We start from the raw sequence: 24,847 nt of genomic DNA on the forward strand, positions 1-24,847 counted from the left end.
GTAGAGCCTCTATAGGGCCAAACTCGCCATTGCGCACGATATCAATCAAGTCTCGTGTCGAGTAGCATCCGAGTACCATGCATTATGATTATATAGCTAGATCTGGTAGCCGCAACTAGACTCTGCTGCCAACTTTAATAACACCGCTTCTAAATACTAGTAATACAAGAATTAAGACTAATGTTACAGAAAACTTTCAGATTTGCTTCTTATAATCGTGACTGGCGGACGGCATTGTAGAAGTGTGGGCGAACCAGCGCCCAGCGCCAGCGCCGCGCAATGATGATTGCGGCGCATCCAGCCGTGAGGAAAATCAAAGCAGGAGCAATGACGTCCCTGAAATGATCAGCAATATAATTAAGCACACGGCCGTCAGAGCCATGCCACGATCGACCTGCGGCGTGGTGGACAAAACTATGAAGGTACAAGTCCTTCAGGACCGCCATGGATTTGATTTCGGCAGCTTGGTTATACAACCAGGCGTATTCGTTCATCACGGAAGTAATCATCATGGGACCTGTAGACCAGAAAACAACCATATAAGGAAGCATGAAGCGTCCTGAAAGGGAAGTTGCTCTCTTTTTCGCTTCGTGCAGTGCCCACAGCAAGAACTCGGAATCCTTTTCTGCCATGAAAAAGTGGTTACTGATGCCCCTATCTTCGCCTGTAGGGGACAGTATCGCCTGGTAGCCCAAGCTCTGCAGGCAGGATATCGTTTCGGCCGATGTGTCGCGCGAAGGGTACGCGTCCAGGTCGGCGTAGACGCCGCCTTCGTGGTGCACAACCATCAGTCGAGCGACATCGGCGCGTTGAATATCGTACTTGTAAGATTGGTAGGTGGAAAGGAACCACGGATATGAAGTCTTGACCAGGTTGACAATGTCGGCTTCTGTCCAAAGCTTGACGGTGTAGTTTGTGGTTTCGAATCTCCATTCCCAGCTGCCCGAGGACGCCGTGAGCGGGTAGGTGGATAGGTCGTTGTTCTTCCATATTTGATGAATTATGTTTGGTATCCGAGGTATTGTGGTGTTGCTCGGCGTGTCGCAGTGGTCGACGGTATCGGCGGCGTCTTTCAATCTTTCAGGCGAAGTGGCGATGATATTTGGAGACAGAATGTGGTGCAGGAGCAGGAGAAGGAAAACTGTACCAGCAAAGCTAGCCAGCACGGAGGCACGCGAGGTTCGCTTGCAGGAAATCATTGCCATGACGAAAGCTTCTCCGTTTTTGCTAGATAGTTTGCCAAGTGAAATGGAAGGAGGCTTGACAATGCCAGATGGTAGGCACCAAGGAAGTAAGGCTGAAGGAAGGGCAGTGGTGTAAATGTCAACCGGAATAATAATCGGTCAGAGGAAGTTAAAAAAAAAAATGAGATGAACTATAGTGATTAATGGAAGTTGGGAACCAAGAAGGAGCAACTTGCTACACGATGTGGCGTGCGGAAACCTCACGCGGAGTATATAGTCACACTCCGGCTGGGAAACAGGGTGCTACCAGCACGTCCATCATGTAGCCTATAGTCTCACACATCCCATCTGCCTTGTCCCCTTCAATGGCATAACACGTTGTTAACAGGCTAAAACTGACCCTCATGACCCCAAAAAGGACCCTCCAAGTCCAACACCACCAGTAGTGCCAATAGAGGGAGAGCTCAACCCTGTCCGCTTCTTTCGTATAGCTCCACCACAAGCCAGAATCGTCTTGGTGCAACGGCAGGTCAACCGCTGCGCCGCATCGCCCAGCAAGCGGGCTGGGCGCGAGTAGGGCTGTAGATGCGAACCGGGCGAGCCTGACGACACTGGTTACTAGACGGTTTCTCTAAAAAGCAGCGTCATCGTGTTTTAGGTTGGAGGACGGGGACTGCTTGCCAGCATCGGCAGCTAATGATAGCTACGGCACGGCATGGGGCGTTTATACCGAAGCTTGTTGCGCCCGCAGCAGCCAGTCAGGACTCGCGCACCGGGAGCAAATGCAAGCTGCTCGGACAGAGGATTCAACAGAGCCACGATGGGATTACGTTGCCCTGCCTCCGCTCGCCAACGTAGTTGGGCGTCGGGTTCGCCCACGAATGCGAGCGCTAGCAGGGGACCATCGTCTGGACGGCGTAGCGCCTTGTCCCTTTTCGGTGCGACCCCTTGATACGCCAAGAGGAGGAGGGTCAATAAGCTAAGACACCGTAGGGCTGGCGCCACGCTTGTGGGGGGCTTTCTCCTTGCTTGATCCGTTTTGATTTTCTTCAACAAATCTGTCGTCTGGCAAGAGATTGCAAGGGGGCCCTTATCACGTCATCTACCTGCTCAAAACCTCTTCTCTTTGGAATAACCCCGCGCGGTTCCGGGTGCCCGTGGCTGGCGAGATGTCTCGCGTCAAGCGCCAACTCGCCTGTCGCATGGGCGCTGCCAATTTTCAATCATGATTATTTATAAGATTGAACCCATCGTCTTCTGCTGTCAAATCAATCTCCCAAAAAGCTCTGCAAGTTTGTTTACCTCGAATGTCCAAAGTGCAGAAAGAACTAGAAAATCAGGATTAAACTACCTTTCCCGGGCGTCGGCCAAGCCACGGGCGAATGTTAATTCATGAGTCGACGTCGACGGACCTTCCAAACGGAAGTTGCCGTACCCAGCAGATCTGCGACGCGCGCGCCGCGTTCGTGGTGCAGGAAAGAAGCGAGCCTGCGCCGCAGGAGCTGGCCCGGACGGCGGCACAGATCGTCGAACCTTCTCATTGACTCGGACAGCACAAAGGGCATCGCCTCGGCGGTTTTTGGAGCCGTGCAACTTATAGACGAAAGACTGGCCAACTATATAGCATTGCCGTCTCCTTGCAGATGCAAAAGCGCACCCACTCTGCCAAGCCGACCAAAGGAGTTGTCTTGCGTGGCCTGCGGAGCATTCAGCCCAGGCTAGCCAGCCTTGCTGCTCTCTGATCGTGAGTTTTTGGCCCCGTCTGCGAGTCGCGTGCATAGACGAATGAGTCGAACTTTTTGCCCTTCTCAACTTTCTCTTCTTTTTTGGGGGAAATCGGTTCTCGACACAAACAGAACTCCCCGTCAATACTGGTAGAATGCAGGCTTAAAGCCCCCAACAATAACCAATGAAATCGCACATGTGCTGCTGCGGGCCTTGCGCGGACTCTCCATGGGGTTTTTTGTGAATACTGTCTGGCGTTTGCTAGAATGTTGGGACAGACTTTCACAGAAACAAGGTTCAGGACATGAGCGCCGCCAACTTCCACCATTGGAATGCACACCAGCAACTGATCGTATAGGGGGGAAAAGATGGGCGGGAGGCAAATGTACAAGCTGCAAGCTAAAGACGTCGCGTCGTTTTCGAGAATTAGTTGAAGCCAACTACGTATTTGTTATAGGGTATCCTATTCATTCACAGAAGGCGACGATTTAGTCGTATATTCTGACCTTTGGCACGACGGCAATGTGACGGAACGAAATCCAGTACAGAACATACGATCGTGAAAAGAGGTTGGATATCTGCTAACAACGTAATCGAAAGTCTGTATGCTTGCATTAGGCCGATACTACATGAATCTCACGGTTTAGCCAACTTTCAGAAAAAACTCGTCGCGGCTTTCATGTCAGTCGTAGGTTGTCGTGTCTAGGGTAATGTACTCCTTACGGCGTAATGTCCATCACATCAAGAATGGCAAATCATTTACCCAAGCCTCGGTTTGATTTCGTCTCTCTACTTTTTAAATTAGAAGATTGTTACGATAAAGCCCCTCTAAGTAAAAATTCCGACAACGATAAGCCTTCTCGAGTAGTGTCGATACGACAGTCAAAATGCAGTGCACTTCTTACCCCAGCGCCAAGTTAACCTAGCTATATACATTTATTAAATAGTCACCCGGGTTTAATACGTGTTCTATATCGCAGCTTTTTTATAATCACGAGCATTGATACAAATCAATTCATATCATGTCATGATGTGTGAGGCAACACAGTCTACGGCGACCCGCCTGACGAGGATCTCGTTGATATGCATCCACGACCGAATCCCGCGCTAGATGGCGCGGCAGAAACGTAGCTATGTGTAGAGTGGGAAATGTACTTGATTGAAAGTCAAGAGGAATCAAGGCCATGGCTAAGAATAAACCTTTCGTGTTCATCCTGCCTAGGTCATTGATATCTAAACACAGTGGAAGTTGGTGGCACTTCGGCCCAAACTTTACAGAAAAAGTGGCTATCGTGGTATATAGGTATGTAGGAACATGGTGGAATATAGTATATGTTTGGCCCTAGGTGCCCTGGGGCATAAATCCGAGCCAGTCAGACTCTGGGTCCGGCAGCCTCGCCGTCTCGCCGTCTGTTGTGTTTTGCAGCTGTGATTGGCCACTCAGCGCCCGCACCGCAGGTTCAGATATTTTGGGATAGTTGAAAAAGTCAAAGATGTCTATGTTGTCCAGCTCGCTCAGCGAGGTGATTTGGGTCGAGGTAGGCTCGATGCCAGTCTGTCGGGTAGATGCCGTCAGAGTTACGAGACCATGTGCGCTCCTGCCACCGACATGTTAGTTTTGTATGCATCGTTGATCTGGAGCAGGAATACTTACTGTCGCATGGCATTGAAACTCATGTGGCCTTGTCTGCCACGTTGAACAGCACGAGCGAGGACCTTGGCATAGTTGTCGGCCACCTCCCAGTACTGCCCGACGTGCCCCAGAATTTCAATGAAGAATTCGATGCGAGGGTCAACTGGGCAGCCAATTGTCGCGGCGTGGACGAGGAGCAGGCGAGCTGCGACCCAAAGAGAAAAGATGAATGGCGGACCAAGGTGATCTAAGCCACTGGCTTCGTACACGTCTTGTGCAATGTCACCCAAGCTCTGCACAGCTGACAGGCAGCGCTGCATGGCGTAGTGCGAGGGTACAAATAGATGGGATCGCACCGTCGGATAGGCTGCCGAAGAGTGAAGGCGCACAACGGCGGTGACGTAGGCGCTGTGCAGCATGAACCAGTTGGCAACTCGGCTGGCGGGATCCGAGTGGCACAGGGCGGAAATCTTGCTATAGTCGCCAGGCAGCCCTCGCAGCCAGGAATCGAGCGAAGCATCCAACGATCGATACGTGTTTCGCCAAGCCGCCATTTCGGAAGAAGATGTGATATCCAACGGTGTCTTGAGAAAGTCATGAACCTTGCTCAAGATTCGAAGAATCTCGCAGTGATATGAGAAACTGCCCAAATTGTCGGGCTTATTCACAACAAGACCAGCGGCGCCGTGCTGATCGGGACTCGAGCCCCAAGAACGTGTTTCAACGGGAATATCGCGAGAGAAGAGATCGTAAGAACACGGCAACACCCGCTTCATCTTGTTGTCGTCTAGCATGAAATCGAATGTCGTTGTAGCAATTGTCGCGTATCGATCGAGGAGATAGACCATCCACGCAAGCCGCCTGCGGCCCTCGTCTTCAATCCAGGACTGCGGCCTATCGATGGCAATACGCCTGATGGAGCCCGTCATGGGGGCGTCGTCGCTGGTCTCGACGGAAAGATAGACGCTGCTCTCCTCACAGAGACTGAGCTGTCGAGCATTCTGCGCCAGCAAAGACAGCAAATTCCACCCACGCGGCCCGTTGGAAGTGCCAAGCTCGTCCAGGCAAACAATAACGAGGGCACGCAGAGCCTCCACACTGACATGCTCCATGGCGTACATTTGCACGATCTGTCGAGAGGTTTCGTGGTAGTGAGCGCGCATCTCGGGGGAGAATCGAGGATCTTTCAGAAATCGTAGCGTCGTTGCCACAATGGCATGCAGTAGAACGCGGTCGGCTTCGCTCAGCGACGTCGAACCGAAAAAGATGGAAAACGTTGTTTTGCGGTCGAGGATGGGAGACCAAGTGTTGCAGTGCTTGAAGTACAAATCGACCAGCGTGTATACAATATCCTGAGGCGGCAAGTCTGTACCAGCAGACAGTGCTGATGGCCCTCGGCGGAGCCTTTGGGGAAGAAGGGTGGCATTGGTGTAGTCGACATTCATGCCCTGGACCGACATTCGCCCCTGACGTTGGTCGCCTTCATCCCAACCTTGGCCGGGAAGCGCGGACGGCGGTCCGCCAGCTACTGATGGCGTGCTCCGAGGAGCGCCGCTGGCAGGGCTGCTCCTATTTCTTTCCTTCGCGTACGGATCAATGTGAGACTGCGCGTGAGTGCTGATGGCAGGGGAGAGCGTCTGTGGAGGTGCTGCGTGGCCGTCGGCGATGTGCTCCTCCACCCGGCGACCCAGGGTGTGCAACAGCGCATCGATCCTGTTGACTTTGGCTTCGAGCTCGAGGCTGAAACCTATACGGCTGCCAGGCTTCTGCCTTTCAAGATAGACGCAGGCACGATTGTGGCGGGCGCACCAGGAGCATGCAGGCTCCGCCCGGTCACATTTGACCTTTCGAGCTTTGCACAGCTCGCATCTGCAGATTTCTTGGGTTAATCACACCATATACAAAGCATGCCCCTGATGCATGAGGCTAGAAAGCCTCATGCGACAAGAATGAAGATAGTTACTCACGAGGTCTTTTGATATCTGCCGCGCTTACGCTTCTTGGACCCGCCCGCAGAGGAGGTCGAGGCATTGTCTCTGGCCTCATCACCACTGGAGCCATCATGCTGGCTGACGGCGACCGATACTTCCTCCTCCTCGGTCATCGGGGAGCGAGTTATAGTGGATTATATTGGGAAGGGCAAAACGGTATGTGTGTCAAGTGAGCCTTGTCGGCCCGGGGCTGCGGGACAGGGGAAAACAGACGCAGCAAGCGGACAGACAAAAAGCAATACAGATGCACAGATTCGATATCCAAAGGGCTTATCCGGTCGTGGAGAGCCTCCACACCTTGGCTCGAGGCCGGCCCGCCAGAGATGGGTCTTTGCTATAGAAAGCAAAGAAGGAGATGATTGGAGGGCGGATATGGGAAAAGCTATCGGGCGCCGTGGGCGATAACGCAATGTGAGCTCCAAGCTCGGGATGAGAGAGAGCGAGAAGGGTGGAATCAGACAAGCGGGAACAAGACAATGGCAGATGGAACGTGAGGTGGATAGGATCTATCGCGAGTTGTAAGTTCAGATTGTTCCCCGCAAAGATTGAAGCAGATGAGAAGAGGAGACGCTCACATAGTATTTGATAAAAAGCAGGCTCGTAGAATGATTGATGGTGCTTCTGTGATACTCGCCACAGCAGCCTGGTACGTACCTGTCGCTGGTAGAGAGAGCTTCGCACGGCCTGCCACAGCAAGAGATCTGGTTCTCGGGCTCGCAGTTTGGACACCGAGGACTGGGTCCGCATTTAAACCAGGTTCGGCATTGAGTTTGCGAGGTCCACGTCCGCTTTTTTTTCCCTCTCTTTTAGTCGTGACCGTTCTCTAGAAGCTTTTTTTTTCTGCGCGGCGTCCCAATTGTGTGGAACCACCCATGTCTATGCTGCTGCTGCTGCCGCTGCAGGCTGGAATTTGAACAAGGGCCCTGACTAGCCGGACGGGAGGAGCTTTGAGCAGCTGGTGGCTGGTGGCTGGGAGAGGGGAGAGAATATGGGATGGACGATCAGCCAAACAGCGTCGAAAATGGTGTGTGGGAAGCGAGAAGGATTTTGGCCTGGTCGGTTTAAAAGTGAGGGGGCGCACTCCATGAGGAGCCTTTCGCCCGCTGGGAGGCGCTGAAACTGGCGTCGCGGGAGCTGCTTTTGGGGGTTGGCCACGGAATTTCAGTGGGTGCACCCGTTTTCAGAGCCCGCCACACTGGGAGCTGTACAGGGCATTTCAGCGCATACCGCGCCAGACGACCCCGCTGTAGCAGCACCGAAGCCCGCCGAGCAGCCTCGAGTGTGATTTGTCTCCTTCTCGCATTTGTGAACCAGGTAACCTCTGTCCGTCTCCACGATTAGTATCAACAGCTTCCCCAGGCTGCAATGACGCCACTTGTTTCTCTACTTCAGGCCATAGATCAGCCACATTTTCCCCGGCTTCCCAACTGCCAATCGTGTTGGTACCTAGGTACGGAGTACATGGCTGTGTTTCACAGCAGCTGCCGGGCCCCTCGGACGTCCTGGCCGCTGCGCACAGTAAGGCTCAACGCCCCGACGACACCCTCCAGGGCCGAAAAAGGTGTCTGTCCCCGAGCCGTGGTGTAACGAATGTGCTGGACTGGCTTGCTGGGTAAGGGAGAACTGTGCCAAATGCGCGCGTGATGCGCCAGCTGCTACTTTGAGCCGAAGCTAATGCAAGCTACAAACGGGCTGGCCCATGGAGGCATACCCGGGCGACCTTGGATACGGTGCTGCTTCACTTCATTCACGACTAACTGATTTTGATGCACGCGGATCTAGTGCACGAGTCATAAAGATGCTTGTTTGCAAAATGTTCAGATTTTGCTGTATTCATGAGTAAAATAGTGTCATCCCATCATTCCATGGCTCTTTTTGAGCCGCTTCGAAAAAAAGCCGTTGCTAGTATGTTTCAAACCAAAAGTATCAAAAGAAGAAGTAGAAAAGAAAAAGAAGAAAGGTTAAGAAAAGCGAAAACGCCATAGTCATACATGAGCACCATCATCAAACATGCAGTTAGGGATAGTTGGCCCAGCCCTTGCTCATCTCAACAGCCTTCTCCCAGCGGGCGAAGCGCTTGCTGGCGTCTTCGGTGGTGATCTGGGGGCTAAAGGTTGTGCGGCCCTCGGTGTTGACATTTTTCAGGTCGTCGAGGCTGTTCCAGACGCCGACGGCCAGACCGGCGGCAATGGCAGCGCCGAGAGCAGTCGTCTCGCGCATGGCAGGGCGGATGACGGGCATGCCAATGAAATCGGATTGTGTCTGTTTGATGATTTGTTAGCGAATGGTGTGATGTCATTGCGGATTTCCGATCCAGCACTAACCTGCATGATGAGATCCGAGTTGCACATGCCACCGTCAACGGCCAGCTCAGTCAGAGCCTGGCCACTGTCCTTCTCCATCGAGTCGAGGATGGCCTTGGTCTGGAAGCAGGTAGCCTCGAGGGTGGCACGGGCAATGTGGCCGCGCTTCGTGTAGGCCGTGATGCCGAAGATGGTACCGCGGGCATCGTCGATCCAGTAGGGCGCAAACAGACCGCTAAAGGCGGTGACAAAGGTGCAGCCACCGTTGTCCTCGACAGTCTCGGCGAGAGCGCTCAGCTTGGACGACGACTCGATGAAGCCGAGGTTGTCGACGAGGAACTTGATGCTGGAACCGGCGACGGCGATGCTGCCCTCGAGGGCGTACATGGTCTTGCCTGGGCCAAAGTCAAAAGCGACAGTGGACAGGAGGCCGTGGGTGGAGAAGATGGGCTTGGGGCCGACGTTGTAGAGGAGGAAGCAGCCGGTGCCGTAGGTGTTCTTGGCCAGGCCGGGGGTGATGCCCTTTTGGCCGACAAGGGCAGCAGACTGGTCGCCCAGGCAGCCGGTAATCTTGATGCCCTTGAGGGCCGTGTTGGCGAGGGTGCCAAAGGCCTCGGGGTCGGAAGAGCGGACAATCTTTGGGAGCTGAATCTTGTTGCGATCAATGCGGAACCAGTCGAGGAGCTCGTCGTCGTACTCGAGCTTCTCGAGGTTCATGAACATGGTGCGCGAGGCGTTGGAGGGGTCCGAGACGTGGACGTTCTTCTTGGGGCCGCCGTTGAGCTTGTAGGCGAGCCAGGCGTCGACGGTGCCGAAGGCGAGATCGCCACTGTCGTACGCCTTCTTGACGTCGGGGACGTTCTCGAGCAGCCAGAGCAGCTTGCCGACGGAGGAATAGGTGGACAGGGGCAGGCCGCAGCGGCGGGTCAGCTCCCCGGAGCCGAGGCGGTTCTTGAGGCGGCGGACGAGCTCCTGGGAGCGGGTATCGGTCCAGACGATGCCATTGTGAAGCGCCTTGCCCGTGTTCTTGTCCCAGACGATGGTGGTCTCGCGCTGGTTGGTGATGCCGACAGCAGCGATCTGGCTGCGGGAGTGGCCCTGCTCCTCGAAGGCGGCGACGGCGCCGTCGATGCACTGCTCGACGGAGCTCACCAGCTCTTCAGGGTCATGCTCGTGCCAGCTACAAGGAGGGAAGAATTAGCTTTTTGGCACTTGATACATTTTCTTATCGAGAACCGGCGCGCCACTGATTGCGAGCGCATGCGACAGCGACTGTACGCGCGACGCGGGTTGGCGGGGTCTTGGAGGGGTTGCAGCGGCTTACCCAGGCTGGGGGTAGATTTGCTTGAATTCAATCTGGTGGAGGGCGACGACCTCGCCATTGGTGTTGAAGATGAGAAAGCGGGTACTCGTGGTGCCCTGGTCGATGGCACCGACGAATACATTGTCCCCTGAAGGAGTCATGGCGTTGATGAGTCTGTTGTGAGTTTGGGAGATGAGGTTGGCGAGCATAAAGTCTGGCGGGGAAGCTCTTTGGTCGAAGCAGCACGATTTTGTGGCAGAGTGTGATGAAGTAAGCAGCAGTGGAGGAAGCGAGCTTTTGCAGAGGGAAGCCCTTCCAAGGGTAATTTGATTGCAGAGAAGAAGAAGACGAGACGAGAGAGAGGTGGGAGTAGAAGGCAAGAAGCAAGAAGACGGGAGCAAAATTCAGCTCCACGAGACGGGGATCGTAAAAATACTTGTACTCTCGTGCAATTGACATGTGGAGGGCCTGACGCAACTGGGCTCCCCCAGACCCCATTTTCTGGTGGCGCCGACGCTCCCCAGGCTTGCCAGCCAGAGAGCCCACGGGGAAGCAGTTTTTGGAGACGCCGGCACCAAGCCAAGCCACGTCCGAGCCTAGAAGCGGTGTCCCATGCAGGCAGGCTTTGGGTCGGTCCTCTGATGTACCGTGCGTGTCTTGCGGAATTGGATTGATCTTCGCGCAATGGCACGCAGCCGCAAGCACGCTATTGTTTGTTGGCGCAAGGCTGGACGCAGAAAGCTACCCCGCATCAGGCACAGCTGAGCCTGTTGTGCATACATGCAGCAGCACATGTCTGTCTTTCTGTTCACGAGCCATCGCTACAAGCAAGGACAAGAACTTCGGCTGACACAATTCCTGTACCTGACATTACTGCATCGCAGAATGAGCTCCGTGGCCCGGCGTAGTTTGCATGCTCTGCTGCTGCTCAACCCGACCCGACGGCCCCAAGATTTCCTCATGCCTGTGGGGAAGAGGAGCCTCACAACGTCACGAGATGAGAAATAAATCTCCAGGCCGGGACGCTCGCTAAATTACTCATGACGGGGAAGCTAAGTATGGAGAAGCTTGACTTGGCTGAGGCGGCAGTTTGGGGGGTGCATGCACAACCTGGGGGTGTCAGTTGCGACGATGGCTACATGGATATGGTAGTTGCACATACAGAGCAGCAGAGCAGAGCATCATGTACACAACACAGTGGCTGCTGCAGCCATGGGCCGTTCCGAATTGTCAGGTAGCGCCACTGCTCGGTCAGCGTTTGGCTGCTTGGAGCGGCTGGCCGGCGCCACAAAATTGGCAATTTTTTAGAAACCCGGCCCTTGCAGCGCGGCCAACGTCTTGTCGCAAAGCCATGGCGAAATTTGGAGAATGGAAACATGCAAATGGAGACGTTTTGCGGTCCCCGTGTCAGAAGCTCGGTGTTCAACACCGAGAAGCCAAGCCATGCAAGCCAACCCGGCCTTCTAGATAGTTTCTGTGGAGCGACCCAATCGGACACTAGCACGCTAGACGAACGCCATATTCGGGGCAAAGGGCCGAATGCCTGCTGCGCGGTTGGCAGCCTTGTCTGAGGCTTGCAGGGGACAAGGGACTAACGTTATATTCTGCCGGTGCGTGCGTCTGCAGGCGGGCAGGCAGGCAGGCAGGCAGGCAGGCAGCCACTCGACTACTGAATGCTACCAGTACGCTCAGCAGTTATTACAGAGTACCGACCTACCTACAAGTAAAAGCCGAAAAGAATAAAAAAAAAAATTAAAAAAAAAATTAGTGGCTGGCCTTGGCCATGTCGCCGCCACGAGGGTTTTCTGGGCCCGAAGCGGGCTTTTTACGCTCTGGTCAAACGCCGTTTTTTGCCTCTTCTCCATATCCGTACCAATACTGGTACATTCCTGGGCACTTGCCTCCCATGACCTTGCCTGGTTCGTTCGGTGGAGGCGTTCCCTGACTACTGGCACTGGTATGAACGATGGTTGCGCGCGGAATTTGCTATTATTATCCGCGAGAGCCATCACCTCCCAGCGTACCCGTAAAATATCCAGTCTATCCGTGACATCTCCCATGGTTTCGGTACTTGCGGACGGGTTTGTGGGCACGAGGGCAAGACAAAAACGGGCACTTGCCGGACGGAAACAATGGAAATGGCACAACAAGACAATTTGGAGGAATTGTGATCAAGGTGTAAAATTCCCTACCTACGTGCCTACCTTGGCCCTTGCTGCATGACGCGCGCAGTCCATGGCGCTGTGCCAGTACGAATGGTCCGAGCCTTGGCTTACAAGCAAGTGTCCTTTCTTTCAGCAGGTGGCAGGTAAAACGGCTGCCTGGCACACTGCTAGACGATCCTTTTTTTCCAGCGCATTTCAGACCACACGCCCTCGGACAGCCCGGTCTCTGGTGCAATTGTCATGCAGCGGGGGTGGCGTGTCAGATCAGCAAAAAGAGGCGGGCGTGGCGTACAAATCTTGGCTCTAACAAGAGCAAATGGCCTTGTGTTACGTGAGCAGAGGTCTGAAATGACACAAAGATGGGAATAAAAAAATTGCAAACCAAGATTGAAGAAACGATTACAGGGAAATTGACGAGGCCCCCACTGCGAAACCCGTTGCATGCTCGTCATGAGCTACCTGCAGGACCGTTTTCTGGATTCCAGGGAACACTGTCGGTCGTCTGCGCCGTCTGCCAGTAGTTACAGTGAGAGTTACAGTGAGAGTGAGAGTGCGTTGGTATACCCAGTACGCCTGCCTGCGCCACAGCCAAGGAACGCCTTGCTGAGCCACACCTACCGATGGCGAGTTCCGCCCAAGCCGGCTTTTGTTTCAGTCAAAGTCGCCCACCCGGTCTTGACGATTCCGGCGCGACCGCAATAAAGTTAACCAATGCTTTTCTTCTCTGTCCCCCCCTCATCCCGGAACATTAGCCACCTCTCACCACTACTCAGTGCTCGGCCGGAACAAGTCCAGTGGCTTTTTTTTTCTTGTGCCACGCTGCTGCCATGCATTGCTGCAGACGCCGCCACCGCCGCTGCAGCCTCCTCCTCTGGTATTAGTCGTTCCCCCTCCCCTTCGGTGCCACCCCCCCGAAGTGACCCTGTTCCGCTTTGGCTCTTTCATCCGTTTTTCAATCAAGTCTTATTTTTCGTTCCCTGCCCCCCCGGGGCTGCGCTGGTTCGTTCGCTTCGCACAGTCTAGACACGCCCCCCTCTTTCCCTTGGACATGGGTGTTCCTCTTACTTTGGCTCTTGCACCCATGCTCCCCCAGACTTGCCGAATCTTCACAGAAGCCCGGACCACGCTCGACAACGGGCGGCAGCGACCAGTAAATAGTACCATGGAATCGCAGTTTTAATTTAGCAAGTCGTTCATCGCCTCCGCCTTTTCTGCTCCGTATGGCTCCTCCTCTCTAGCCCACCGGAAGCCCACCACACACACATGGCCGCGCTCTCCGCATCCTCGCCCGTCCTCTAGTTGAATATTTTACAAAGTCCTCGCACCCCCCCCTTCCTTGCCCACTGTGGCTTGTTTTTCCTTCGTCTCATCATCAACCTGCTCGCGCCATCATATTTTTCGAGCCTTGGAAAACCTACGAAAATATCCTCACCCATTGCCGCCCCTACATGATACCCTAGTCCCACTCGCGGCCGAGAACACCGGAGAGGCGCAACGCTGCAAGTCTGCTCGCACGCCCGCGCCTAGACCTTGTCAGGACACTCGCCAACATATTCCTTGCTCGACGCCATCCCCGGATCCATTCCCAGCTGCTATACCTGTTCATCACGCCGGGGCCTCGTCTTCTGTCCGCGGGGTCAAGTAGTCGCAACGGCTAGGCCCGCCATACCAGTCTCGCCTCACACCACAAAAGAGCATAATAGTCGCCTCTTCCCCGTGGAGTTGCATCAGAGATTTTCTCGACTGCATCCCCAGATTCCTTCTTCTTCTTCCCTATCTTGTATCAATGTCCCTTCCTGTCTCTCAGGACTCTGTGTCTGCGTCGTCAATCGACAAAATTACCTCCTACCACGAGAGCAAGATGGTTCCTCCAAGCACTCCCGAAACTATTCCTCCCCAGCTGCCTCCTCCCGAGGAAAAGGTGCTGGCTTGGACAAAAGTCCGCTCCCTCTGGCAAGATGCCTTTTCCGAATTCCTCGGCACCATGATTCTCATCATCTTTGGTGATGGTGTCGTTGCCCAGGTCGTTTTGAGTAAAGAAACAAAGGGAAACTACCAAAGTATTTCATGGGGCTGGGGGTGAGTCTCTTGGCAACGCACTCCCGCGACAAGGCCGTCTACTGACAATCTTTAGCATCGGTGTCATGTTTGGTGTCTACGTTGGCGGCAAATCTGGCGGACATATCAACCCGGCAGTTACACTGGCCAACTGTGTCTTCCGTGGCCACCCCTGGCGCAAATTCCCCGTCTACGCCCTTGCCCAGCTTCTCGGTGCCATGGCCGGCGCTGCCATCATTTATGGCAATTACAAGTCGGCCATTGACAACTTCGAAGGCGGTCCCGGCATCCGAACCGTCAGCGGCCCGAATGCTACGGCCGGTGTCTTTTGCACATATCCCGCCGCCTTCATGACCCGTACCGGCATGTTCTTCTCCGAATTCCTCGCCAGCTCTGTTCTTCAGTTTGTCATTTTCGCCCTCGTTGACGACGACAACATTGGCGCTGGCAAGATGCTGCCATTGGCTCTCTTCTTCCTCATCTTTGGCATCGGTGCTTGCTTGGGTTGGGAGACTGGTTATGCCATCAGCTTGGCCCGCGATTTTGGCCCTCGTCTTATTACCTACTTTGTTGGCTACGGTACCGAAGTCTTTTCTGCCGGTGGCTACTATTTCTGGATTCCCATCGTTGCCCCCTTCCTGGGCACCCTGTTTGGCGGTTTCCTTTACGACGTTTTTATTTATACCGGCCCGAGCCCCGTCAACTCGCCCTGGTTTGGCCTCAAGAGGCTAACTCAGCCCCGCCGCGATGTCTGGTCCAACACGTACCGAAAGTCGCTCGAGGGCAAAGTTTGAGATGAAGAGCCTAGTTATTATACTGTATTAAATTGAATTTATCCTATCCTGATGCTTGCTGTCCCTTGCTGTGACGTATTTTCTTATATTCCTATATTCCTTGGAATTCTTGATTTTGATAGTAACTAACGTTAACAGCCATTAGCCTTTTTTCCGCCAACTAACGTAGTGCTTGGCCTATTAGCGCGGCTGCGTGGCTTGGGCTAAAAGCCTTGTTTTTTCTCCTCTTCTTCCGTTGTTGGAGTAAAACAACCATTTACTTGCGCTACTGCTGACTTTTACGTACAGCTAGAGCCTTTTCTCTTGCAATTCCTTTCTGTGCAGAGTCTGGAACATGCGCTGATTCAAGGAGGTCGTGGGCTGAAGCGGAGCCCGTAACGCATGATCGTAATGACTAGTTAGCTGGACAAGCTTTTTTTCTTCCATTTAGCCTCGCTTTCCCTTGCCTCTGCACCATGAAGGGCACTGTTCGTTGTTCGGATGTGTGCCTCTTTCTGGGCTAGTCAAGACGCTGCGCAGGCATGCCAGGCTGCACACGCCCAGCCAGCCCCTCCTCTCGCCCCAGCCTGGATGACAATGGGCTTACTCTGGTCGCTGGCGAGCGTTACACGTGATGGAGCAGTTTTTTCCTTCCTTTGCGCATTAATCGTAAACTTTTCTCAGTTGCTTGCATTTTCCGTGTTTCCTTTTAGGAGCCCGTGGCAATGGGTTGGCCAATGACGATGCTTCTGACGACACGACATAGTGCTTGGTAGACTAGCAGTGAATGAAAAGCCACCTCGTGATCAGGAATCGTAGAGGGCACTTCTCTCTAACATTTACCCGGGTTTCTGGCTCGCGCGCGCTCTCACACCTAGTTACCAGTTCGTTTTAGCAGACTACCACGCCACCCCGCCAAGGTTTACGCTGGCATGGCGCGAGCTATTTAGCCAATGCAAATGCAAGCCATTAGGGGCGGGGGTTCAACGTTAGCGGGTGCCAAGGGGGGCGTGTGCATCCATCGACATTAAGCTATTGCTTGGCTGCTGTGGCTTCCTGCGTCTCTCTTGAGGGGCGGCCGCGCGGTGGTTGGCTTGCTTACACGGGGTCACTGCTTCTCAAAAAGGCACCTTGACTGCAATCCTCAATGCAATTCGACAATACAAAGGCGGAGGAGCGATGCCAGGAACAGACCGTTGTTGAAGGCTTTGCCCGCATTCGAGTTGCAGTCGTCACATGTTGGCTCAGCATGCCTGGTCGTAGAGGTCACAGTCGTGCTATAGATCCACAGCAGGCTGTCACTGCATCGTCGTTTATTCTTTTTCTTCCTTTTCGACTCCAACAGTTTGCCCCATTTTGCAGAGGAGAAGCACCGCTGTGGGCTTCAGCTAGGGCCGCTCATGAACGGCGGGGGGTGCTGAGCCACGCGAGGGCGGGTAACCATTAGCTGGACGACTATCAATCTGACGGACTTGGACAGTTTACACCGCAACTCGCAAAGGAAACCAAATTCGATTTTCAAAGGTGGTAATCTGACATGGGGGAGAACTAGTACGGGGACAGGCTGGTATATCGAGCTCGGATGGCACAGACGGATCGCAGACGGGATGCTACCTCGTAGACATTGTTCCGTGTGCTCTTCTGCGGGGGAGGGTCGCGGCGCGGCGTACAATACGCTCCACGCGCTTTCAACGGGCGGCATGGCAATTGCTCGCGTGGAAAATATAAAGAACTAAAAAAGAAGGCGAATACATGAAACCTTAATTGGACATAATAACACGACGGCAATTGAAAGCAATATTGAAACGGGCGCGTGACCAGCAAAAGGCTCCGTTGTGGCGAGGCGCTCCGAGTCGGTGCTCCGGGCCTGGCCTCCGGAGGTCTCGGGGGCCCAACACCGGACTTTTCGGCGGTCTTTCTTCTAGCATACGCCGAAGCTTTATCCTTTCGATGCATTTTCTAGGCGGGAATGGCTTGCAGGGATATTTATTGGAGATGTTGGTTTTATTGGAGAAGGAAAAAGGGTCTCTCTCCCGTTTCGGGTCGACGCACCCGAGCAAGTACCGAGATGAGGCTCCAACGGCAGAAGTGGAGAACTGGAGCCACGTCTCGGGGTGCAAAGACCGACGTGGACCCGAGGAGCCTCTCGGGGTGAGAATCCCGAGATGCATGAGAGACGCAGAAATCAGACAAAGTTGTTTGAGGCTCGGATACGGCTAAAGATGGAGAACACACGACGTACAACCGCCTCAGAAGCGCCCACCCAATACTCAATTGGTGGAAAAGTTCCATCTTTTTGGTCACTGCCTGTGACTTGCGAGAGCTTTTTTCCCTTCCGGACGCCGTCTTGGTATTCTCCGCCGTCTCCTCTTTTCCGCCAGTGTGTTCCCTTTTTCCTGCGTGTCTGGGCATGATGTCACAGTCGCAAAGTCGGCCAGCCCTCGGCTTTTCCCCTACTCCCAGATGCTCTTCTCTTTTTTTCCCCCTTCCTCGCCCCATCTCTCTCACCTGACTTTGACTGAATTCACCTTTGCGGTTTCGGTGCCATATTTTTTTTTTTCGTCTCCTCTTATTTTCACTTTCCTTTCCTTATCCTGCTGCATAGGAACCGTAACCCAGTCGCCATTACACGTGGGGACAAGAAACAGCTGTCAACACAGCCGCCCTCTCTACTCTTTCGCTGCTGTTCGCCATACAGTTCCCGATAGTTTCGGTGTGGGGTCTCAAGCTTCACAATCTCTACGGACCTCGCGACTCACTGCTATCTTTGCCATTCGCGGCTATCCCGACTCTGCCCTTCTTTATTAACAAGATACCGCGCTGTTCTTGTTCTTGGTTCCCTTCATCCATCTTTGATACCCGCAAGCCACATTCAACGCCCTGCAACCGAATCTACTTTGCTCCCGACTCTAGAGCAGTTCCGAAACTATACTCGGATACTTGACACCCCAGCAGATCCATATTATTAGCATCCAAAAGCAGCCGGTACCCGGATCGCGTCTGCCGAAGCTTGTGACTGCATAACTCTGCAATACCGACCTGGGTTACTCCTTTTCCCTCCTCCCATACATCGGGATTTATTGTTTGAGAGGAAATAAGCCTGCGATAGCTTTCACTCAGACTCGACTGAGCTTGGCTTTACTCACCCGAGAAGCCTCATCCATAGCTCCACCCCACAACCGCCACCTCTCACACAATGTCTCGAGCTTTCTCGAGTCTGCGCAAGCCTTTAATAGGCTTCGCGGCCGTGGCCACCGCCGGCTCCGTCGTCTACGCCTCCCGCCGACAGAACAAGCACTCCTTTGACACGCCACTCGTCTCGCTGCAGCGCGACGCCAACGGTCGCATCGTGCCGCCCACCTTTCCCAAGACCAAGAGCCGCGCCGACAACCTCGCGGAGCTCCGCCGCCACGCCCAGCAGGACGGCAAGGAGGAGTATGATCTGCTCATCATCGGCGGCGGCGCCACCGGCACCGGCATCGCCCTCGACGCCGTGACCCGCGGCCTCAAGGTCGCGCTGGTCGAGCGCGACGACTTCTCGGCCGGCACCAGCTCCAAGAGCACCAAGCTCGTGCACGGCGGCGTGCGCTACCTGGAAAAGGCCGTCTGGAACCTCGACTACGCGCAGCTGCAGCTCGTCATGGAGGCCCTCCACGAGCGCCGCACGTTCCTCGACATTGCCCCTCACCTGTCGCACTCGCTGCCCATCCTGCTGCCCCTCGAGCACTGGTGGCAGGCGCCGTACATGTGGATGGGCACCAAGACGTACGACCTGCTCGCCGGCGACCAGGGGCTCGAGAGCTCCTACTACATGAGCCGCGCCAAGGCCCTCGCCCAGCTGCCCATGCTGAACCCGGACAAGCTGGTCGGCGCGCTCGTCTACTACGACGGCCAGCACAACGACTCGCGCATGAACGTCGCCCTCGCCATGACGGCGTCCCTCTACGGCGCCACCATGCTCAACCACGTCGAGGTCACCGGTTTGCAAAAGGACGCCAACGGCAAGATCTGCGGCGCCACGGTCCGCGACGTTCTGGCCCAGGCCGACCCCGACGCGGGCCTCGACGGCGAGCCCTTCACTGTCCGCGCCAAGGGCGTCATCAACGCGACTGGTCCGTTTGCCGATGCGATTGAGCGCATGGACGACCCCTCGCGCAAGGCCATGATTGCTCCCGCTTCCGGTGCGCACATTATTCTCCCTGGCAACCTGTGCCCCAACGGCATGGGCATGCTGGACGCGGCCACCTCGGACGGCCGCGTCGTCTTTGTTCTTCCCTGGCAAAACTACACCCTCGCCGGCACCACCGACAACGCCTGCGACATTGAGCGCCAGCCCGTGGCCCGCGAGCAGGATGTCGACTTCATCCTCGGCGAGGTCAGCAAGCTCCTCAAGCCCGAATCCGTACTCACCCGCGCCGACGTCCTCGCCACCTGGTCCGGCATCCGCCCGCTCGTCAAGGACCCCAACGCCAAGAACACCGAGTCCCTGGTCCGCAGCCATCTCGTCACCGTGTCGCCCTCGAAGCTGCTGACCTGCGCCGGCGGCAAGTGGACCACCTACCGCCAGATGGCCGAGGACGCCGTCGACGAGGCCATCAAGACGTTTGACCTGAAGCCCCGCGCCGAGACTCTCGCCGGCATCTCCGGCGCCGCCGACTTCCCGGCCATCAAGAGCACCGGCGCCTGCGTCACCCGCAAGGTCGTCCTCGCCGGCTCGCACGGCTACTCGACGCGCCTGCCCTCGGAGCTCATCGAGAGCCAGTCCGTCGACGCCGATGTCGCGCACCACCTGGCCACCAACTACGGCGACCGCGCCTGGGAGCTGCTCTCGACGACGCCCGCGGGCGCCGCCCGCCTGCTGCCCTCGCACCCCTTCACCGACGCCGAGGTGCGCTACGGCGTCCGCGCCGAGGCCGCGTGCACCGCGGCCGACCTGATTGCGCGCCGCACGCGCCTCGCCTTCCTCGACGTCGACAGCGCCCTCCTCGCCCTGCCCCGGGTGATTGAGATCATGGCCCAGGAGCTCAGCTGGAGCGCCGCCCGGCAGACGAGGGAGTGGAGCGAGACGGTCAAGTTCCTCGAGTCCATGGGCCTGTCGCACGACCAGCTGCGCGTCAGCCGCGAGGACGTGGTCCGCGGCGAGGACAAGGCGCTGACGCCCAAGCAAAAGGCGCTGGCGATGGGTGGCAAGCTCAACTTTGGCGTCGGCCAGAGAGAAACGAGCGGACAGTAGAGGGTTTTTTTTGGGGGGGGGGGATGATGGGCGTGCAGTGTGCCAGCAAGATGGGGTTGCATTGCATGACATGACTTGTGCAGCTGCGCCGCGTCCCTGGAGAGAGGGAAAACATTCAAGCCTCTTTCGTATTGTGTTTTAATATCGTGTCTGGGTCGGGCGTTTTCTGTTGTGCAACTGCTCTTTTTACCTGTTCCATTTTGGGTCACAACCATTTTCTTTTTACATTAGTCGTGACGATTTGAGCTCGGCGGCTCGACGCTCACAATAGACGCTTTTACTATTACCATCATCATAGCCATCGCATAAATACAAGACATTAAAACTCAACAACTTCGTCCCTTCCTGGCTTGTACATGTATACATTAAAACTCAACAACTTTGTCCCTTCCTGGCTCGTACATATATACATTAAAACTCAACAGCTTCCTCGCCCTCTGGATAGTGCATATACATTACGCTCGGCAGCGTCTCCCCCCCCCCTGAGTTGTGCATACATGGCGGCCTGAAACCATGCAGCCACGTAGCTTGGCTTGGCTATTCCGGTCATAGGTCAGCGGTTCACCAATGAACTGCTGAACTGCTTCAAGAGCTGCATCCGCCGTCACCTTTTTCGGGACCCGACCGGCTGGTGTAACCCCGTACCGTTCCTTTGCAGAGACGTCAGCGGGCGGGTGACGGGATTACATGGCCGTTTGCCTCCCTTGCATCAGCCACGCTCGCTTCAAGGCGGCCCATCTACTTTGGCATCCCCGCTTGGGATGTTCGTCCCGTCCCTCCCCGTGCCTGATGGATGCCTGGTGGAGGGGAGAGAGATGGGCAAAGGGCGAGGCTCAAGGACGCGCGCGTGACGGCATATCCAAGCATCCAGATTCGTCATATGTCAAAAGTTCGTGGCACCCTGGAACTGCGGCCCCAAGGAGCGGCCCGCAGTGGTCATCCCATCCGAAGTGATAGGTGCTGGGCATGGCCACTTGGCGGCCGTTGGCTGGGCCAGCCGGGGTACGGAGGGGGACCCAGGGTTGGTGGTGGAAAAGCCAAAAGCTCCGTAATCACGTTGTTACGTCGAGGATCGAGTCAATGATCATGATCCCGTAGCTGGCGGAAAGGCGCTAACTGGTTAGTATTATGTGACAGTTATGCAGCGACGCCTGACAGCCCAAGGCCCAAAGGGCCATGAAGGCTCGCCGGGCCAATCGGGACAGCGCCGGAAGAAATAGTCGTTTACTCAGGCCCTCCTGGTGAGGCGAAGCTTACTGGCTGAGAGCAGCCCACGAAGATTCTAGCTTGTCATGTTGTGTATTTTTCTGTCCCGAGGCGGGCGCATGTTGGGCATCGGTTGTTAGAGTGCGTGCGTGCGTGCATTTCTGCCATGGAGGCCGAGGTGGCCCGTCAGCTGGATTTTCTCGGTATCCCTTGTGCAACCTAAGGAGTACAATTTGTATATATTTAATTGTGACCGGAGCACTATTTCAGAATTTTCTTACATTTCCCCCTTTTCTGTCTATTTTTTCTCACACAAGTACCAAGCCGTTTGTTTGCCCTTTTGGCGGTCTGTCGATACCGCCCCAGATCCATCCCGCCTTCTTCAGCGCTCCTCCCAGCCGGATACAGTGGGTAATCCAGTGGAGCTACAGTGGGCAGCAGGCCTGTATGTTAGGGATCAGAGCAAGCGGAAAGAGCCCCCGAAGCAACGAGACCCAGCCAAAAAGGCCTCTGCGCTCTGAATAGCCTGGATCGTCTTATTCACCGACACTTGGCTAACAGGTCGTCTGCTGAAATAGGTGCGTTTCGGTTAGAGGAGCGAGAAGGTGGAAGCGGGACCCGCCATTTCCCGCCTGATCTAAACCCAGCTGGCCGCTGTTGGCAGTCCCTTTCCAGCACCCTTTGTGGGCGACATTCAGCTGCCCTTGCTCTTTTCAGCGGTCTCGATCACCCTGAAAGCCCCCCAACCCCCAGCCTCCTCCAATCCCAGGCCGTCGACCAGGTGCGCAGCGGCTTCACGGACTGCGACGTACGACGGCCTCCTGTCACAGATTCCGACATAAGCTGCCGGCGTCGTCTTCTTCTTCTCCAACAAGCAAACCATCCTGTATCACCAGCTGCGAGCACACTTTCTCATCCACTCCGCCCTCGGGCTCGCCCACCATGGAGCAGACGGTCACCATTGTCAACAACTCGGGCAAGATTATCAGCACTGTAAGCGCGCGCCATCCTTCCCGTCTCGCTCTCTTCTTAGATCCCCCGCACCTCTCTGCCATTTCGTTAGCCCCGCCACACCGTACAGCTCATTTCAGATCAGGCCCTTCGCGATCGACATGCCAGAATAGTAGCTAACGTGCGATTTTTCTCGCATCTTTCTCTGTAGGGAAAGCAATTATTCTCGATATTCAAAGAAGCGAAGGCTCATTACAGCGAAAAGAAGGAGAGTGTCAAAGCTGAACGCGCACTCCTCCGCTCAAACACATTCGACGAGACCAGAAGTAGCCAGCGCGCGGCTTCGGTCCGAGACGACGATGTCGACTTTCGCCCTCGCACGCTGAGCCGTGCTCATACCATGTACTATGCGGAAGACGACCAGTATACCCTACAAGACCAGCCCAGACGTCGTTCTTATGATACTGCCAGCGTAGCAAGCTCCCGTCGCAGTCACCGCTCAAAGGTTTCTCACTCTCAGGTCTCTCGCCACCATGGCGGCAGCTTCAGAGAGCGCAGCACGCGTGCACCCTCTGAGGTTTCGGAGGCGCTCTCAGAGTTGACGGAAGACAACCTGAAAACACACAGCGAGGCGGCCAGGACCCGAACGTCCAGACCTCCGACGACCTTGTCCAGATATCGCAGCCCCTACGCCGAGACGGTCCCAATGGGTCAGTCAAATATGGATCTCACCGTAGTGGAGCGCAGCGCCTACTACCCTGGCGAGGAAAGCGTCTACTACCCTGCCAATACGAGGCAGACGGCCATGATTCCCAGATCGAGATCGGAATCACAGCTTGGGCCCCTCGTCCCGCAGTATGGGGCCCTCATCCCGCAACCCAAGAAGAAGAAAATCGATATGAACCTGGCCTATGGCAATATCCCACCCGACCTGGCCGAGAGGACCGACCTCGCCGATACAGACCAAGGTGAAGCGACTGCGCTGGTCCGTAGGGTGGAGGGGTTACTTGATGAAGCAAATTGCCTTCAACACTCCGCCAAGGCAATGATCAAGCATCTCCAAGAGAAGCCCGAGGCTGCTGCAGCTGTTGCTCTGACTCTGAGTGAGCTGTCTGCCGTTGCGTCCAAAATGTCCCCTGCCATTCTTGGACTGTTGAAAGGCGGATCGCCTGCCGTCTTTGCTCTCTTGGCCTCGCCCCAGTTTCTCATTGCCTCTGGCCTCGCCGCTGGCGTGACTGTGGTCATGTTTGGCGGCTGGAAGATTGTCAAGAAAGTGCAGCAAGAACGCGCCCTGCAAGCTGCGGCCCTTGCGCGTCAGCAGCTTCCCCCGGCGCCCGATGCTCCCATGGACAGACCTCCACTGCAGCGTGCGCATACATATGCCGACAGCTACGACGAGGCTCTCGTACTGGATGACGATCTCAGCACCATCGAGTCCTGGCGGCGAGGCATCGAGCCGCTCGGCGACGGAGAGAGCGCCGACCTTGAGCTCATCACCCCCGAGGCCGACCGTGCCACTCGCGCCGACGAGCGCGAGCGCTACGAGGACCAGCGCGACTTTGACGACGCCCGCTCGCATCGCAGCAGCCGCACACACCGCACCAGCAAGACGAGCAAGACGAGCAAGACGAGCAAGACACACAAGACACACAAGACGCATCACTCGTCGAGTAAGCGGGGCGACGACGATGACCGCAAGAGCAGCAAGGGCTCGTCCCGGGACGGGTCCTCGAGCAAAAGCAAGTCGCGCTCGGACGTCAAGCTTCTGGAAGACGGCCGCAGCAGCCGCCACCGCAGCCGCGACGACCTCGACTTGCCCGTCCGTTCCAAGGCGCAGCGTCAAGAGAGCGATCTCTTCAAGAGCTTGTTCAAGAGAAAGAACAAGGATGCCAGCCGTAGCCAGCTGGTCGTTGCGTAAAGTTATTTCTGGAGTGTATATGATAATGATGTGCTTTGTTTTGGTTCTCCCGACCCCATTTTGGTTTCCCATCTCTTCCCATTCATGATGCCCATTGACGACAATGATGGCTCGACAACAACAACAACAACAACAACACGATAATGACCACCTCTTACCAGCCGATTGATGCTTTTAGTTTTTCTCCCTGGATGCATAAAGACCAACGTTACTTGTTTAGCATCCCCCATTCTATCTCTTTCAAACTGCGGTCGCGGGTTTCGTACTATGCATTCTTATTTCCGCGGCTTGATACATACTGTACATTCTTTTTCTCTATAGCATGAACGTATATAGAACCTATAAACAAGGATTTTCTTCTCGGCTTCTTTTCCTCGTGCTGGCCGCGTTGCTATCCGGGTTAG

General features: G+C 55.3%; 7 protein-coding genes across 7 annotated transcripts; 3 read left to right on the forward strand and 4 right to left on the reverse strand.

Annotated features, from left to right (window-relative positions):
• Nucleotides 1-209: 209 nt before the first annotated feature.
• On the reverse strand, nt 210-1,205 carry LMH87_003355 (uncharacterized protein; the record flags this gene model as incomplete). Its single annotated transcript, XM_056192088.1, has 1 exon — nt 210-1,205. The coding sequence occupies one exon, from the start codon at nt 1,203-1,205 to the stop codon at nt 210-212; it is 996 nt and encodes a 331-aa protein (XP_056048144.1).
• Nucleotides 1,206-4,251: 3,046 nt separating this feature from the next.
• LMH87_003356 (uncharacterized protein) lies at nt 4,252-6,646 on the reverse strand (the record flags this gene model as incomplete). Its single annotated transcript, XM_056192100.1, has 3 exons — nt 4,252-4,507; nt 4,564-6,411; nt 6,510-6,646. 3 exons carry the CDS (start codon nt 6,644-6,646, stop codon nt 4,252-4,254), a joined length of 2,241 nt encoding a protein of 746 aa, XP_056048145.1.
• Nucleotides 6,647-6,803: 157 nt separating this feature from the next.
• LMH87_003357 (uncharacterized protein) lies at nt 6,804-7,280 on the reverse strand (the record flags this gene model as incomplete). Its single annotated transcript, XM_056192111.1, has 2 exons — nt 6,804-7,039; nt 7,109-7,280. 2 exons carry the CDS (start codon nt 7,278-7,280, stop codon nt 6,804-6,806), a joined length of 408 nt encoding a protein of 135 aa, XP_056048146.1.
• Nucleotides 7,281-8,549: 1,269 nt separating this feature from the next.
• On the reverse strand, nt 8,550-10,348 carry LMH87_003358 (uncharacterized protein; the record flags this gene model as incomplete). Its single annotated transcript, XM_056192123.1, has 3 exons — nt 8,550-8,795; nt 8,858-10,016; nt 10,161-10,348. 3 exons carry the CDS (start codon nt 10,346-10,348, stop codon nt 8,550-8,552), a joined length of 1,593 nt encoding a protein of 530 aa, XP_056048147.1.
• Nucleotides 10,349-14,090: 3,742 nt separating this feature from the next.
• Nucleotides 14,091-15,156, forward strand: LMH87_003359 (uncharacterized protein; the record flags this gene model as incomplete). The annotated part of the gene is made up of 2 exons (XM_056192135.1): nt 14,091-14,383; nt 14,439-15,156. 2 exons carry the CDS (start codon nt 14,091-14,093, stop codon nt 15,154-15,156), a joined length of 1,011 nt encoding a protein of 336 aa, XP_056048148.1.
• A 3,175-nt stretch (nt 15,157-18,331) lies between these two features.
• On the forward strand, nt 18,332-20,368 carry LMH87_003360 (uncharacterized protein; the record flags this gene model as incomplete). The annotated part of the gene is made up of 1 exon (XM_056192146.1): nt 18,332-20,368. One exon carries the CDS (start codon nt 18,332-18,334, stop codon nt 20,366-20,368), a length of 2,037 nt encoding a protein of 678 aa, XP_056048149.1.
• Nucleotides 20,369-22,516: 2,148 nt separating this feature from the next.
• Nucleotides 22,517-24,443, forward strand: LMH87_003361 (uncharacterized protein; the record flags this gene model as incomplete). The annotated part of the gene is made up of 2 exons (XM_056192159.1): nt 22,517-22,567; nt 22,737-24,443. The coding sequence occupies 2 exons, from the start codon at nt 22,517-22,519 to the stop codon at nt 24,441-24,443; spliced, it is 1,758 nt and encodes a 585-aa protein (XP_056048150.1).
• Nucleotides 24,444-24,847: the final 404 nt, after the last annotated feature.

The sequence above is a fragment of the Akanthomyces muscarius genome, chromosome 2 (genome assembly GCF_028009165.1).
Source record: "Akanthomyces muscarius strain Ve6 chromosome 2, whole genome shotgun sequence".
Lineage (NCBI taxonomy): Eukaryota > Fungi > Ascomycota > Sordariomycetes > Hypocreales > Cordycipitaceae > Akanthomyces > Akanthomyces muscarius.